This window comes from Paroedura picta, chromosome 8 (assembly GCF_049243985.1).
Source record: "Paroedura picta isolate Pp20150507F chromosome 8, Ppicta_v3.0, whole genome shotgun sequence".
In the NCBI taxonomy this organism is placed as follows: Eukaryota; Metazoa; Chordata; class Lepidosauria; order Squamata; family Gekkonidae; genus Paroedura; species Paroedura picta.
The window spans coordinates 103,895,081-103,911,276 of record NC_135376.1 but is presented as its reverse complement, the minus strand read 5'-3'; the positions used below and the strand labels follow the sequence as shown (position 1 = coordinate 103,911,276).

Below are 16,196 nucleotides of genomic sequence, written 5' to 3'. Positions count from 1 at the left end.
CGAGACCTCGGGGGGCTCCCTCTGCAGAGGCTGCCAATTGCACACCTATGCATATCACCTTCTGAGTCCCCAGCCCAGAAGCCTCGGGTAGGTAGTCAGCTGCCTCCTTGATATCCTTCTTCTTAGTCTGAGGCCCCAGCCCAAAAGCCTTGAGCAGGCTCTCAGCTGACTGCTTGAAGTCCCTCTTCATTGTCTTTGGGGTTCATGCACTGGAATTGTGAATGGGTGCAGCCCCTGGAGTTTTTACTTCGTTCATCTTGCAATTAAATAGTAGGAAAGGGTTTCTCAGCAGTGTCTGGGTGGGGCTAGCCACACACCTGCTACATGAGGCATGACCTTACCATCTGTGGATGACTTCCCCCACTGAAATAGAATGGAGAGTTCTTCGGGGGGGGGGGGTATAGGTAGAAAGGTGGTCTCTCAGTCAGGGCCTAGACCGTGAATGGCCTTGTGGGTAAAACCAGAACCTTAAACTTGATCTGGAATTCAGCTGGAAGCCAGAGCAGCTGCTGAAGCACAGGCCGAATACGGGTCCTCCAAGATGTTCCTGTGTGGAGTGTGGCTGTCGCATTCTGGACTAGTTGCCATTTCCGGAGCAAGGATAAGAGCAGGCCTGTGGACAGCAAGTTACAGAAGTCCAGTCTTGAGTAGACCCTTGCGTGGATCACTGTGGTCAGGTGTTCTGGGGCCAAGTAGGGCGCTACTCACTTGGCTTGGAGGAGATCGTAAAACGTTAGCCTTGTTTCTTTTGTGGCTTGTGCCTCCACAGAGACGGAGGTGTCAAAAATCTCATGCAGATTTCTGGCTCTGTGTGTGACCAACAGCGGCACCCCGTCCACAGGAGTCCCGGTTCTCTTCTTGCCCAGCCCCAGGACCTCTATCTTTGAAGGGTTGTTCCTTCGGAATGAATACATTTTACTTGTTCTTACCGCATTTGGAAAACACTGAATTTTTCAAGAGGAAGCAAATTAATGTTCATAATTTTTAAAACTTTTCAGGACCCAGGAGGTCCCTTCCAACTCTATGATTCTAGGTCCTGACTGCAGTCCTGTGAAACTGATTTTTCCAAAAATCTATTTTTTTAAACTTTTTGGATCCTTTGAAATGATGACCAATTTTTACTCCCCCCCCCCCTTGAATCAATAAATTCTCAAATTCTGGTGTAGAAGCCCTTAGATCTAAAGGTTGGCTGAATTCAGCTTTAAATATGGATAGCAATTGGTTATATTCTAACCAGTAGAGTTTTTTTTTTTAACTTCCTAGGACTTGACCATAGTTCTGCAAAATTTTGATTGGTTTTGGAGACTTTCCAAGCAGAAAGTATCTTTCTATCCACACTATGCTGCAAAATGAAACTGTTTTCTGATTGGGAAGGTGGCAGCCATCCCACCTTTGCCCAGCAGTGGAGAGCCCCAAGGGCAGAGCAAGGCAGCCAGGCAGTGGGAGAACTTGCCTAGGGAGACAGGACAAAGCACCTGAGCTCTTCTGAATGTTGACCAACGACCATCAGTCTTAGGTCCAGCCCAGCAGCTGGCACCAGACAACCAATCTGGATTTTCCCAGTGACGGGCTGCCAGGTGGAAGGAGAGAGGGAACATTGAAGACAGGGAGCAAATAGAGGTAAGTTGGATGGTTGATGCAAAAGAGAAAGAGAAGCAAGAAGGGGCAGAGGCTATGGGAGCATCCAGGGAAGGTGAAGAGGACATCCTGGGGTAAGGAGATGTCGGCTGCGGGTCCTTGCTTGTAGAATATAATGTTCCTTCTGCTTCAGGTAGGAATCCTAGCTTGATTTCTGTAGTTGTTTTCAAAAAAGGGAGGGAAATATATACCTAACCTGAAATGGCTTTGTGGGGCTACTCTTTATTTATTTGAATTTATTTTAATTTATTCTGGGCATACCAAGTTATACTGCTCTGTTGAAGATACCACCTAGTTTGTTCATTGTATCTGCCTCTCCCGTGCCCCTTCACTGCAGCTCAGACAAGAGTCAGTAGTCATGCAGGGACCCCCAGTTACTTTGCCCCCATCCCATCACACCCCCTTCTCTAGCTGCTTATTGTTCAGGACTTGCCTTTCATCCCCTCACTTGGTTGTCATTGCTAATTAAATTTCCCTTTTAAACTTGACTAGTCCTTTTCACTTGCGTTACTAACTCTCCCCAAAGCCTCTTTGCCTGTACCTGCAAGCAGGAATCTACATCACAGTTAGTGAGATGGATAGGAACACTGACCATTCACCTATCTGATCTTACTGCCCTGTTCCTGTTACCTACTTCCTCCTCTCTCTCTCTCTCTCTCTCTCTCTCTCTCTCTCTCTCTCTCTCTCTCTCTCTCTGTCCCTCTTGCTTCAAGCCTGCAGCATCTCTCTCCATCCAGGCTTTCCTTTTTATGCATTGGATTGTTTACTAAACAAATAGTCTCAGTGCGTGTGTTTTTCTTTGTTGTTTTCTGACCACATGCATTCAGCTGCATGCTGCACTTACCAGCCCAACCGGGTGCTCTTCTAAATCTCAGGATATTGAGACTTTTACCACAAGCCTACCAATTAATGTCCTTCCCAATGGACACTTGGAGATGATATCAGAGAGACTTGAAATGAAGGTGGAGGGCTGTGGGCAGCACCATGGAATAGGCAAAAACACTGGTTGTAAATCTCCCACGGCACCAAACCTCCATCCATGCTAGGCCACCCAGACAGCTGATAAAGTCTTCCAGATGACTACTGGCTGCGCATGGCCTGATTTGCCAGGAACGTGACACATAATTACGCCAAGCCAGCCAAGCCCTGTGGCTTTGTTCTTCTCTGGGAACACTGCAAAACAGGGAACACTGCTCACTGGAAATACTATGCTGGGTAAGGCCCACATGACAGTGACCCTCACCTCTCTGGCTGCTGATGCTCACAGGCTTCAAGGACCTCATTGTCTGGGATCCCATTTCTCAAACACCTGCCCTCTTCCTCCCGATTGTGCTTGGAGAAGGGTTCCCTTGAGATGACTGATGCTTTCCCCACGGTTCCTGGGCAACTCTGATTGCTCTCGCTGTCCTTCTGACTCTCGATGGCAGAATCCACTTCGTCTTTCTCAGCCAGGATGTCATCTATGTTGGTCTCATGGTAGCACCTCAAGGGAACAGAGTCCAAATCTGTCTCAGAATATGTCACAGTCCTGCGGATGATTCCAGTTTCACAGTTTGCTGGCTCTGGGCTTCCTGAAGGAGTCATCTCGATTTCCACCTCTACATGACACAAGCTATGCTCTGGAACCACCCTCTCTTGCTTGGGCTGTGTTTTGTGGCTGCGTTCCTCGAGGGCTGGAGATGGGGGGTCGGGTGACTTCGGAGTGTGCATCCCTAGAACACAGAGACCTTGGGTTACATGCAAAGCCCCCCAGGGAGCCTTCTGGCACAGCCCACCTATTCCAAGGAAGCTTAGGACAAGAAAAAGCAACACATCAAAATGGAAAAATAAAAAGGAATTCAAATCAGCACCAGATTTTAAAACCTTAAGAATAGCAACCTGACATGAGGAGCAGCAATCCCCAGTCTCTTATGTATACCTTATCCACACCCATAGCTTCAGTGTTGGGGGAGGAGTTTTTTTTACTGTTTCTGCCATTCCAGTTGTATGTTTTAGAGGGTATTAATTTTTATCATATTCTGATGTTTTTAGGTTGTTGATTTGATGTTTTTATGTTTCTAGTCTAGGTGTATGAAGTATCTCTCAATAAATGCTTTCTATTCAAAGAAGCTTGTTGTGAGTCCTTGCAACGTCTGACAGTTATATTGTCAACCGGCCGAGTCAGCTGTGCTGGGAGCGCTGGTACAGAAGTATAATAAATTATAATATAATAATAAAATAACAACAATAACAAGATAAAGGCAAGTCTTCTGATAAAACTCAGGAAATGAAGAGGATCTAAAAGTCCCCCTCTCACACATAAATTTAATTTCAGAGGAACTTCTGGAAACTCAGTTGCAGAACATGAGAGCCACTGTTGAGAAGGCCCTGCCTCTGGTTTCTGTTCATGCAGGGACATGGACCATGACCTCTGCTGAATAAGGTCACTCTGTGAGGGGAGGGTCTCTGGCCCAATAGCAAATGCATCTCTAGTAAGTAAAGAGCCAGCAGAAGTGATGCGAAAGACCTCTCCCAGAGGCTCTGGACAGCTGCTACCAGTGGAGAAGACTGTCTAATCATCTGACTCAGGATGTATGCCTTTTTGCTTCCTTGTCCTGCTGCCTCCCAGAGAACCGAGAGATAGAATCATAGAATCACAGATTTGGAGGGGAACTCCAGGGCCATCTAGTCCTACCCCCTGCAGAATACAGGAAATGGCCACAAGACCCTAGCATCTACACAATCCCTTCTTCCTACCCACTTAGCATTTCTATCTAGCTTCTGATTAAAAACTTCTAAAGAAGGAAATCCTACCACCTGAGGAAGCCTGTTCCACTGAGGAATTACTCTAGCTGTCCAGAACTATTTATGAACTTAGGCAGATTGTGAGTGGGTGGGCAGGAAGGGATATGCCAGTGCTTGTCTCTTGTGGCTTTTCCTTGCATACCCAGGGAATCGTTGATCGCCACTGTGGGACGGTAGGTGAATTTCTTCCAGGCCAGGTTGGATTCTGGAGATTTTTTGAGGGGGGGATCATTTGGGCATGAAATTGGGGCCACTGTGGGTATGTGACTGTGAGTTCCTGCATCATGAAGTGGCTGGGCTAGATGACCCAGGTCGTACCTTTCAACATTATGATTCTATGATTCTGATTCCATGAATTTTTCCCGGATGTTTAGCCGAAAATTCTTTTGAGTTAATTTCAACCCACTGCTTCTGGTCTTACCCTCTGGGACGACAGAAAACAACTCTGCTCGATCTTCTATAAGACAGCTCCTCAAGTATTTGAAGATGGCCATCCAATCATCTCTTAGTCATATTCTCTCCTGGCTAAACAGACCAAGCTCCCTCAACCTTTCCTCATACCATGTATCCCCCATGTTGTATGTGAACCGCCCTGAGCCATATGGAAGGGCGGTATAGAAATCAAATAAATAAATAATACATAATAAATAATACGACTTGGTCTCCAAACCCTTTGTCCAGGACCTCCTGGTTCCCCAGCTGGGATCCTGGAGTTGACTGAACCCCCACCCCACTTGGGTACCAACCCCCTATGGGGAGAGGCCTCGATCCACTCACACCTCTCTGCCACAACAGGTAACGCTGGAGGAACTACCACTGCCGCCGGAGTAAGGAGGCCACGAGCAGCAGCTGTTGCTGCGAGGGCTGCCACCACCGAAGAAAATGTCGCACTGCCATTGCCACCTTGAAGCTGCAGGCAGTGCAGCACTGACACCTGGTCCACTGTCCAGGTGGTCTGGAGGACCCAGCCTCCAGGCAGGGGCAGGCCCAGGTGAGGCATCAGATGCCATAGCGTGGGGCCTGAGGATGGAGAGAAGAAATACCAAACTGAAGGAGCATGGTTCTTCAGTGGGGTGAGGGTGGAGAGGATACTGGGTGGCGGGGTAATAGGAGTGCGGGAGAAACAGGAGGAGTTGACTGTTGGAGAGGGGAGAGGTGCGGAGTCAACCTGGGGGGGGGAGCAGAAAGCAAGGAGAAGGAACAAATGGAAGGAGAAGAGTGAGAGGAGCCAGAGGGGCAGGAGCAAAGCTGGAGAAGGAGGGGTCACCTGATGCCCGGGTCTACAGTTCCAAGGACAACAGCAGTTCCAAGAGTTACTTGCCATCCCCACCCCCTATCAGACATCCTCCGAAAGGGAGAGACAGTGGTCCATTCTATCTAGCAGTAGGGGGAGCCCAACTTGTCAGCCCACCGGCATTTCACAATCTGGTGGAGAATGTGAGCAGTGGGGCCACCATAAAAAAAAAAAAAACCCTGCCACTGTTTTAGATATTGCTAGCCAATGTTGGATGCAATTTTATGATAATGTTGTGCATTTCTGCTTTTATAAACTAATAATTTGATGTCAGCTAAGTTGAGACATTTTGCAAAATGCCCAAAATCAAAAAGTTTAACTCATTTCTCATATGGGGGGGGGGGGGAGATGGCTTATGCCAAAAGAAATCCAAAAAAGAAACGTGAAGAAGAGGAGGAAGAAGAAGGACCAGATAATATTCAAATTCTGCGTAGTTTGGACATACATTGCAAATTAATGAGATCATTAATTGAAAACTTGCACAAAGAGATAGTAACTGTTTGAAAACAAGTAACTCATTCTGAAAAAAGAGCTGTCTGATAGAATTGATGATCTTTAAAAAATGTAGAGACTCATACAAAGCAGACTGATGAGGATCATACCAAAGTACAAAAAGTGGAAACAGAGGTGACAGACCTTAAAAAAATGGAAATCTGAAGCAGAAGGACAGTTTGATGTTCTTGAAATTCAAACAAGGACAAAGCACATTAGGATGAAAGGTGCTACAGAGGAGTTCAGCAAACAAGATCTCCGCCAGGAAATAATCACAGCGCTTGCGGAATACTTACCAGGTGAAGAGATCCGGATTGACAAGGCTTAGAGTATTTTCAAGAGCAGCAGTATGTAAGAAACAGCCAAGAGATCTGGTGGTCAGCTTTGATAGCCGACTGGTGAGCGATTCTGTATTGCAGAAGAACTGCTCTGCCCCCCTGAGCATTTCTGGACAAGAAGTTAAGGTTCTTCAAGATCTACCTGCAGAAACTCTTCATAAAAGAGCATAGTTCCATTTCTTGTGACAAATACTCATCCAAGAGGGGACTGGGTACTTTTGAAAGATACCATTTGCTCTGGAAGTTATTTTACCTACTGGAAGATGAGTTATTAAGACACTGCAACAAGCACAGGAGTTGGCTGATCAATATCAGGGGGCACCCAGTCAGGCTCTGACTACCTCCTTCCTTATCTCAACTGCCTGGCCCATCGGCATCAGGGAAAACCATGGAGAAGCTGAAATTATTTTTGGTTAATATGAATGGGCTTAATGCGCCAGCTAAAAGAAATAACTTTTTTTAACCAACTCAAAAAACTTCGATTAGATATAATCTGTTTAGAAGAAGAAGAAGAGTTGGTTCTTATATGCCGCTTTTCTCTACCCGAAGGAGGCTCAAAGCGGCTTACAGTCGCCTTCCCATTCCTCTCCCCCAACAGACACCCTGTGGGGTAGGTGAAGCTGAGAGAGCCCTGATATCACTGCCCGGTCAGAACAGTTTTATCAGTGCCATGGCGAGCCCAAGGTCACCCAGCTGGTTGCATGTGGCAGAGCGCAGAATCGAACCCAGCATGCCAGATTAGAGGTTCACACTCCTAACCACTACACCAAACTGGCTCTCTGAGTTTACAAGAAACTCAGACCAAATGTGACTATTTGAAAATTTTACAATTTGATAAATTGGGCAAAGTTTACATGGCCTCTGCCTCAAAGGAAAAAAGAGGGGTAGCTATTTATACTGTGAACCCCAATGTTACTGTTGAGGTTTTATCACGAGATTCAGAGGGCTGCTTCATTATGCTTAAACTACAGTTGCCAGATGCTAAAAAACTAATTTTGACTAATATCCGTGCTCCTAACAACGCCAAAGACAAGTTTTATGAAGATTTTTTTCAGAAACACTTAGAAGTATTGGATACAGAATTGTTTTGGTTGGGGACCTTAATACCGTCCCAGATCAGTCATCAGATAAATCTCATAGAAAACAAGCTGCTAAGCTTCCAAAGAAGGCCTTATTCTACTTTGACCAGCTCTCATTAGTTGATGTTTGGAGATTTTAAAACCCGCAAAGATGCCAACTTATCTTTTACTCCCAAAGACAGAATTCTTACTCAAGGATTGATCAGTGTTGGCTGTCCAAATCATTGACTTCATTGGTAAGGGATATTGAGATCTTATCTAATACCTTTGCAGATCATAATCCACTAGAACCTACTCTGAATTATTTCAGAACTGGGCTAACATGATGGAGAAAGAATTCTTATTTGTGAGAAGATAAACTCAGTGTACAAGAGCGTGAAAAAGAATTGAGTTTTTCAGGGTTAATCAAACGCCTGATACTCAAATGTCCACCATCTGGGATGCTAGTAAGGCCTATATGAGGGATGTATTAATTTGACAAAATAAGGTGAAACAGAAAAAAGCACGAATCTCCTATACAAACAGCTTCGACAGCTTGACGGCTTATATCAAACAAAGCCATTGAGGAAAATCTGGAAACAAATTTTAACTCTAAGAACAAATAGAGACTGTACTGAAACTGAAGAAATGAGGAAAGATGTTCTAAAACAAAAGGCTTTTGAACAGGCAGGCAAACCAGGAAAATGGCTGGCATACAGATTATGAAAAAGAGTACAAAAGAATACAATTTCCAGGCTAAATTATGATGGGAAGGAATATTCCTCAGAAAAGGATGTTCAGGACAAGCTTGTGGCCTTTTTTCAGAGTTTATATCAATCAGAGAAGGATGGTGGTAATCTGGAAGATGAAATGGGATATTTAGAAAAGATACCCATAGAGAAATTTACAGAACAACAAGCCTGGGGTCCGGATGGACTTCTGGCTGAATTTTACAGTGTCCTGTGTAATAACACCTTTATTTCTCCAATTAATGGACAAAATCTTAAACACACCGAACAATGAGATTCCAAAATCATGGGAACAGGCTCCTATAACGCTTATACAAAAAGAGGGAACAGACTCTAGTTTACCACAGACCTATATTGTTACTGAATGTGGATTACAAAATTGTTGCTAAAATTTTGACTATGTTTTGAAGATGCACCAACCAACAACATTTTTTTTAGACGCAGGAAAAGCCTTTGACAATGTCTTATGGAATTACCTGTTTGCAACTTTACAAACTATGGAATGACCCGGAAAATATATCCCAGACAATGAGCAGAATCATGGTAAATGGTATGCTTACATATCAATAAATTCAGATAAAGAAAGGTAAAAGGCGGGGGTTTCCTCTTTCTCCTTTGTTATTTAATTTGGTTCTAGAGACTATTGCAGTTACGCTACAGAATAAAAAGGTAAAGGTAAAGGTAAAGGTATCCCCTGTGCAAGCACCGAGTCATGTCTGACACTTGGGGTGATGCCCTCTAGCGTTTTCATGGCAGACTCAATACGGGGTGGTTTGCCAGTGCCTTCCCCAAAGCTACGGAATATGACAGTGCTTTCTGGACTTCATATAGATGGTCATGATTTAAGATAAGGAGTTATGCGGATAACATGGTTTGGATGCTATCTAATCCTGTTTGACACACTAAAAGGTTTTGGACTCCATGCAGGATATAAAATAAACTGCTCTAAGACCAAGATTTAACCCAGGAGTAAATCTGGAAAAAAATTAAATATTTGGGAGTTGTCTTGGATAAAGAGCTGCGACAATTATCTTAACACTGCCCGTGGCGCCACGGGCGCCATGGACTAAATAAAACTGTAAGGCGTTCTGAGGAGGGTTGTGTCCGGGATGAGGAAGGGTCCGGATTGGACCCTTCCTCCGAACAGACAATCGGAGGGACCAATAGGCATGCGCGAAGCGCCTGCGCGATTGGTCCCTCCGATTCCCAGCCCTGCGCAACTGCGAGCCACGCACAGCGCGGCTCGCAGTTGCTCCTTTGCGCCGCTGCCGAGGCCTACCTGCTGCCGCCGCCGTCGAAGAAGAACAGAGCCGACGCCCCACGGAACCCCTGGCTGTCCAGCGACGCGCCGCTACCGGGGCCTACCTGCCACCGCCGCCGCCTCCTCAGAAGAAGAGAGCCGACGCGAGACAGAGCCGCCGCCCCACGGAGCCCCCAGAGCCGCGGCTCGCCTTCCCCAGGGACTGGGGAGCTTTTTTCCGGATCGGGTAGGAAGGAAAAAAGCTCCCCAGGCCCCAGGGAAGGCGATCCGCGCCTCGCAGAGGGTGAAAGGTCAACCCCAGCCAAGACCCCAAATCCCTGGGTGAACTAGGTCGATCGTGGGCTCCCTTACTGAAGCTAGGAACTGATGATGAAATCAAGGCATACCTCAAGACCTTCGATAGGACAGCAGAGGCCACAAAGTGGCCCAAGGAGCAGTGGGCCTATTTGCTGGGGCCCTACCTCACTGGAAAGGCACAAGCTGCCCTGAAGACGCTGGACCAGTCAGAGGTGGGCAATTAGGACTAATTGAAAGTGGCCATTCTGGACCCCTACAAGTTGTCTCCGGAATCCCACCCACAGAAACTCCACGCAATAACATACCAACCAGGTCAATGGCCCTGAGCCCTGGGGGCCGCCTTCAGAGACGAGGCAACCTGTTAGTTGCATCCTACGGTAGCCAAAGGTGGAGGAAGTAGTGCGGGACCAGCTGTTACACATTCTCTGTGCCCGTGCCCGATACCGGGTGACTTGTTCCATGCCAGAGACATTGGCCGAGGCGGTGACCCTTCCAGAAAACTTCATGCCCACCAGTAAAGAAGTGGCCCGGGAGGTCAGGAGGACTGCTGGAAGGGTATCAGGGGTTAAGAATCTGATTGGTACCATGGGCTCAGGGACAGAGGCTGAGGTGGAAGGGCACGCTTGGGGGCCCCAGGGCACCTCAGCTCTCAGCCACCCCAGACCGATGACTGAGAGTTGATCCAGAGAGGGGCAACTGAGTGCTGCCCTATCATGGAATGTGACTGGGGTTATGAGTATATCCTCCTCCAAGCCTCCAGCCCCTCCAGGAAGAGGCTACATAGTCAGCTGACAGAAATGCATATTATGAGTGGGTGGGCAGGAAGGGATGTGCCAGTGGTCCTTCTTTTGTGGTCCTTCCTTGCATTCCCAGGGAATTGCTAATCGCTGCTTTGGAATGTTAGGTGAATTTCCTCCAGGCCAGGTTGGATTCTGGAGATTCAGGTAGTTGTGAGCTCCTGCATCGTGCAGGGGGTTGGACTAGATGACCCTGGAGGTCCCTTCCAACTCTAGGATTCTATGAAGCTGGCCCCAATCCTGGTAGTGGTGCGGTTGGGGCAGCAGAAACTGCAAGCCCAGTTATAGACACGGGCAGCTCCACTTCCATGCTAGGCATTATCCTGGCACTATCCGAAAGGGAGAGACAGTGGTGCGTTCTATCCGGCAGTAGGGGGATCCTGCATGCCAACCCACTGGCATATCACACCCCTCACCATCTTCATAGCCCACCTCTGGATACACGCCAGTTTCTCTACATCTTTCTTCAGTTGTGCTGTCCAAAACTGAACACAGGACTCCAAGTGAGGTCTGACCACACTGGATGAAACAGTAACATCACCTTGCATGAACTGGACACTAAACTTCTTTTAATACAGCCCAAAATCCCATTTGATTTTTAGCTACCAAGTCACACTGCTGACTCATGTTCAGTGTCTGGTCTACTGAGACCCCCAGATCCTTTCCACACGTACTATTGCCAAGACAAGTCTCACCCATCCTATAGTGATGCATTTGATTTTGCCTACCTAAACGAAGAATTTTAGATGAAGAAGAAGAAGAGCTGGTTCTTATATGCTGCTTTTCTCTACCCGAAGGAGTCTCAAAGCGGCTTCCAATCGCCTTCCCTTTCCTCTTCCCACAACAGGCACCCTGTGAGGGAGGGGAGGCTGAGAGAGCCCTGATATTACTGAAGAAGAGTTGGTTCTTATATGCCGCTTTTCTCTACCCGAAGGAGTCTCAAAGGGGCTTCCATTCACCTTCCCTTTCCTCTTCCCACAACAGGCACCCTGTGAGGGAGGGGAGGCTGAGAGAGCCCTGAGATTACTGAAGAAGAGTTGGTTCTTAGACACCGCTTTTCTCTACCCGAAGGAGTCTCAAAGTGGCTTCCAATTGCCTTCCCTTTCCTCTCCCCACAACAGACACCCTGTGAGGGAGGGGAGGCTTTCTCAGTGCTGTGGTGAGCCCAGGGTCACCCAGCTGGCTGCATGTGGGGGAGCACAGAATCAAACCCGGCATGCCAGATTAGAAGTCCACACTCATAACCCCTCCCTCTTTACATTTATCACTTTTGAAATTCATTTTAGCCCAGTTTTCCAGTCAGTCAGTCAGTCAAGATCATCCTGCATCCTGATTCTGCCTTCTGGTGCATTTTCTACCCGTCCCAGTTTAGTATCACCTGCAGATTTAATAAGCACCATTTCTTCATCCAAATCATTTATAAACATGTTGGACAACACAGGTCCCAGGACAGATCCGTGAGGCACTCCTCTCATCCTTCCTCTCCAAGAGGATGACAAACCATTAACAATCTGTCAACCAGTTCTCGATCCACCTAACAGTAAGAGGATCTATACCACATTTTACCAACTTACCAATAATATCATGTGGAACCTTATCAAAAGCTTTACTGAAACTGAGACTATATCCACAGGATTCTCTTGATACAGCAAGGAAGTAAGTTTCTCAAAAAAAGAGAGAAGAGAGAAAGCATGGCTTTCTCAAAAACATAACTTGTTCTTGAGAAAGCCATGCTGACTCTTAGTAATTCCAGCCATACGCTCTAGCTGCTCAAGGACTGAATGTCTGATGATTTGTTCTAAAATTTTGCCAGCTATAGATGTCAAGCTGATGGGTCGATAATTACCCAGATCCTCCTTTTCCCCCTCTTTTGAATATGTGGACAACATTTGCCTGCCTTCAGTCTTCCGGCACTTCACCTGTTCTCCAAGAATTGCCAAGAATAACGGAAGAGGTTCAGAGATTACATCTGCAAGCTCTTTTAATACCCTCAGATGTAATTCATCTGGCCCAGAGTACATGGTTTCACTTAAAGAAACTAGTTGTTTATGGACTAGCCCAACAGTGATCCTAGGGTGCAGTTCCCATCCCTCGTCATGTGATATGATTTGGCCACAATGAGCACGGTTTCCCTTGCAGAATGGCTTTGGCTGGATGCCTGCTCATTACTACATCCAGGAGAACTCCCCCTCCCCCCCCCCAAGTGCACAAAAGTATCCGGTGGAAATTTTGGGTCAGGGCCCTCCCACCTGGCAAGAACAGCCATGCATCAAAAGTCCCCCATCCCAGGGGGGCTGGCCACAACTGCCTCTCAGGGGTGTTGCAGTGGGCATGCTGTGAAGGAAGGGATCCTGAAAGGAGCTGCTTTGGCTTCCACAAACGAGTGGGATTTAGCTTTCTAAAATGGTCACCTGAAGGAAAATCCACTCCATGTTGATTTTCTTCACTGCCTGTGGTCTCCCTTCCTGAGTTCCAGCGTATTTAGCCCATCATCCAGAGGGAACTAAACCTTCCATTCTGTCATGCCTGGATGGACCAGGCCTGCTGCTCCTTTATGCCGTCGGCACAGCCATGTCAAAACAGCTGGGGGCTGGTGAGTCCAAACGCTGGTGGTCTGAGAGGGAGGCACTCCCCCTCCCCCCCCCAATCAGTGAGTTGATTACCTGTCCAGGAAGGGTCCAGAGAGCCATAGAAGAATTCCCACTTGGCCTTTGCAATGCGCTGAGCATGAGCAGAGCTCTCTCGAGAATACGCCCACGAGCTTCCCTGTAGAAGGCAAAGAGGAGAACGCTTGGTCAGGGGCGGGTGGGAGGGGGCAACGGAGGGCATGGCCCTGGCCAAAGGAAGGGGGTGGCTCTCTCTGAGCAGTACCTGGCACTCCCCACTCTGCGGGCTTTTCCGGAGCACTGAGAGCTCTGAGGAAGGGCTGGCCATCCCATTGGTGAGGGAGCTGGAAAGGCAGGGGCCACGGGGGCTCCTGTGGCCCAGGCTCAGGGAGGATGGGGCACTCGCAAGGAAGGTGCTTCCAGCCAGGAGAGGGTCCGAGGCAGAGGTCTCAAGCCTCAGCTTGTGACCCGGGGGCTCCCAGCCTTTCCTGCTGAGAGCCAGAGGGATTGCTGGGTCTGCAGGGCTGAGGCGGGCTGAGAGGCGGCCTTCCTCACTCGTGTCTTGCGTGACAGACTCCGGGGAGGTGGCGGCTCTGTGTTGCTGCAGAACGGGGGGACGAGAGCTGCCCGGTTCGCTGGAGCCACCGGTGAGGACTTCCCTGGGCACCAGGCTTCTGCTCGGGGACCTGGCCAAGGGGAGGCCATTCAGGGTCTTCACGCTGGCCTTCTCTATGAAGCGGAAGGTCACCACAGAGCTTTGTCCGCCAGGGACGGGGGCCACCCAAGGTGTGCGGCTGCCCGGGGAGCACAGCGAAGGTGGGGGCCTGCTCCTCAACGGGGTACACGGAGCCGTCACTCTCCCGGAGCCGAGGCAGCCCCCGTTGCCAGGGCAACTCATCTCGGTTACTTTGTGGATGAGGGAACCGGTGCTGTTGTACATCCCCAGCTGGGACCACCGGGCTTCCGGGGTCAGTCCCTTGCGGAGAAGGTGGAGTCTTCCAGCATTGAGGTTGGGCGTGAGACACTGCTGAAGGCCAAAGCCAGCTGGGTCTGCCTTCTTGGACGGCGACAGCCAAGGTCTCCTCTCCAGAGCTCGAAGGAAGTGCTGGGGGGACATGGCCTGGCCTCCCTCAGGGCGGAAGCAGGCCAGGGCTGTGGCGTCCGCCATCCTGGCAGCAGGGAGGGTGCAGAGCCTGGAGGGAAAGCCCAAGGAACCAAAGAGCCTGGCCGAAGCAGCAGCAGCAGCAGCAGCAGCACCCGTGCCCGTTCCTGAAACAGAAAGCAGAAGGCTGGAGGTCTGCCAGGGGGCCACTGGGAGAAAGGCTCAGGAACCCCATCCAGGACCCCTCCGGCCCCACGGGCTCTGCCTGGGGAGCAAAGGCAGAGGAAAGTGGGCGGAGCTCCCTGCTGAGCCCCGGCAGCCGAGAGGGGACTCACTCCAGGGGGAAGCCTGAGGAAACCCTCTTCCCTGCCACACAGGGGGGTTGCCAGCCGCACTGGGGGGGGGGCTACCTAAGAGGGCTGTTGTACAGACTGGAGGGGACAGCAACGGCCAGGCTACTGGCAGCTTCTTGCACCAGGGCTTCAGCGGACATTCAAATGGGTGGGAGCTATTATATGTATATATATGTATATGTATATGTATATGTATATGTATATGTATATGTATATGTATATGTATATGTATATGTATATGTATATGTATATGTATATGTATTATATATGTGTATGTGTATGTGTATATATATATATACATATATATATATTGAAATTAGTTAAAAATGATCACATGTGGTCGTGTCAGGCTGCCCTCCTCCCCAAATGGCCAAGGACAGACCTGGAGGTCTGGGGTGGGCGCAAAACCAAACTGCGTCCCCCCGTCCTGCGGCCTGTGCCGGGCTGGTTCGGGGAGTGAGAACATCGGCTCCGAAGGTGACCTGCAGTGAACAAAAGGAAAGGGGAGAAGAGCCGCCTTCCGGCTGGAAAAGTCACTGCAAGGCCTCAGATCCGGCAAGGTTCCTGCAATCCGGACTTCCCGAACGGCTTCCGTGGAAGGAGACTAGCCGGGATGAGTGCGAGGACAGGCACAGGAAGGGCACAGGAAGGGCAGCAGGTTACGGGCGAGAGATTGTGGGCTTTGGCAGCAGCTGGCAGAGGGCACAGCGGGCACTCAGGCGCACCTTGGTAATCCCCCCCCCCCAAGAAGAGGCATAGCGGGGATTAAACCGAGGCCTGTGGTTGCTCCTCAGCAAGAAGGGGAGAAAAGCCAAGAGCCAACTCCTCTCCAGTAGGGAGCAGAAGGAGGGGGGGGGGAAACAGAAGAGGCTCCCTGGGCAGCGTGCTTTCTACAGGCAAGGGGCATTTCAGTTGCTAGGGTTGCCAGCTGCCACGTGGGCCAGGGGAGCTAGGGGAAACAGGGGCTTTGGGGGGTGGGGTCTCTGGTGGTGTGAGGCTCCTCCCTCTCACCACCTCTGCCCTCCCCAGACCCACCCCCAAACCTCCAGGCATTTATCCCCCCTGAAGTTCCCAGCCCTGCTGCCCTCCACTGAACTAGCATGCCAGCCAGCCTCCCCCCTCCGCCCCAAGCAGAGGCCTTTCCAGAAGCTCCCACTCTCTGCGGCCCCAAGGCTGCCCCCAAGCCTCCTCTCAGATGCCAGATCAATCCCTTCCCCCTGCCAGGTTTGCGATTAACTCTCCTGGCTGGGCCTGCCCAACAATGCCCCCTCCCCCAGAGGAGGGAAATCCGACTTTGAGTAATTGGATTGCACCTTCTGCACAAGGACAGCGGCAGGAAGTGGGCAGGTCAGCACCAAGGAAAGCTCTTGGGAGCTGGAGGCCACAAACCAGCCCTGGAGCACTTGAGGCCGGCCACGCCAGCCCGG

General features: G+C 49.4%; 1 protein-coding gene across 6 annotated transcripts in view; it reads right to left on the bottom strand.

Moving 5' to 3' along the window:
• The window catches only part of PSD (pleckstrin and Sec7 domain containing), a 116,568-nt gene that overhangs the window by 92,007 nt on the left and 8,365 nt on the right, over nt 1–16,196 (bottom strand). For all 6 annotated transcript variants that reach the window (XR_013233806.1, XM_077351121.1, XM_077351119.1 and 3 more), the window contains 3 exons: nt 13,580–14,583; nt 13,372–13,474; nt 2,882–3,350 (listed from right to left, as the gene is read on the bottom strand). Coding sequence is in view for 5 of the 6 variants with exons in the window: in XM_077351121.1 (XP_077207236.1) it covers nt 2,882–3,350; nt 13,372–13,474; nt 13,580–14,482 (1,475 nt within the window). In the remaining variant the exon portion in view is untranslated. The remainder of the gene's footprint in view (nt 1–2,881; nt 3,351–13,371; nt 13,475–13,579; nt 14,584–16,196) is intronic.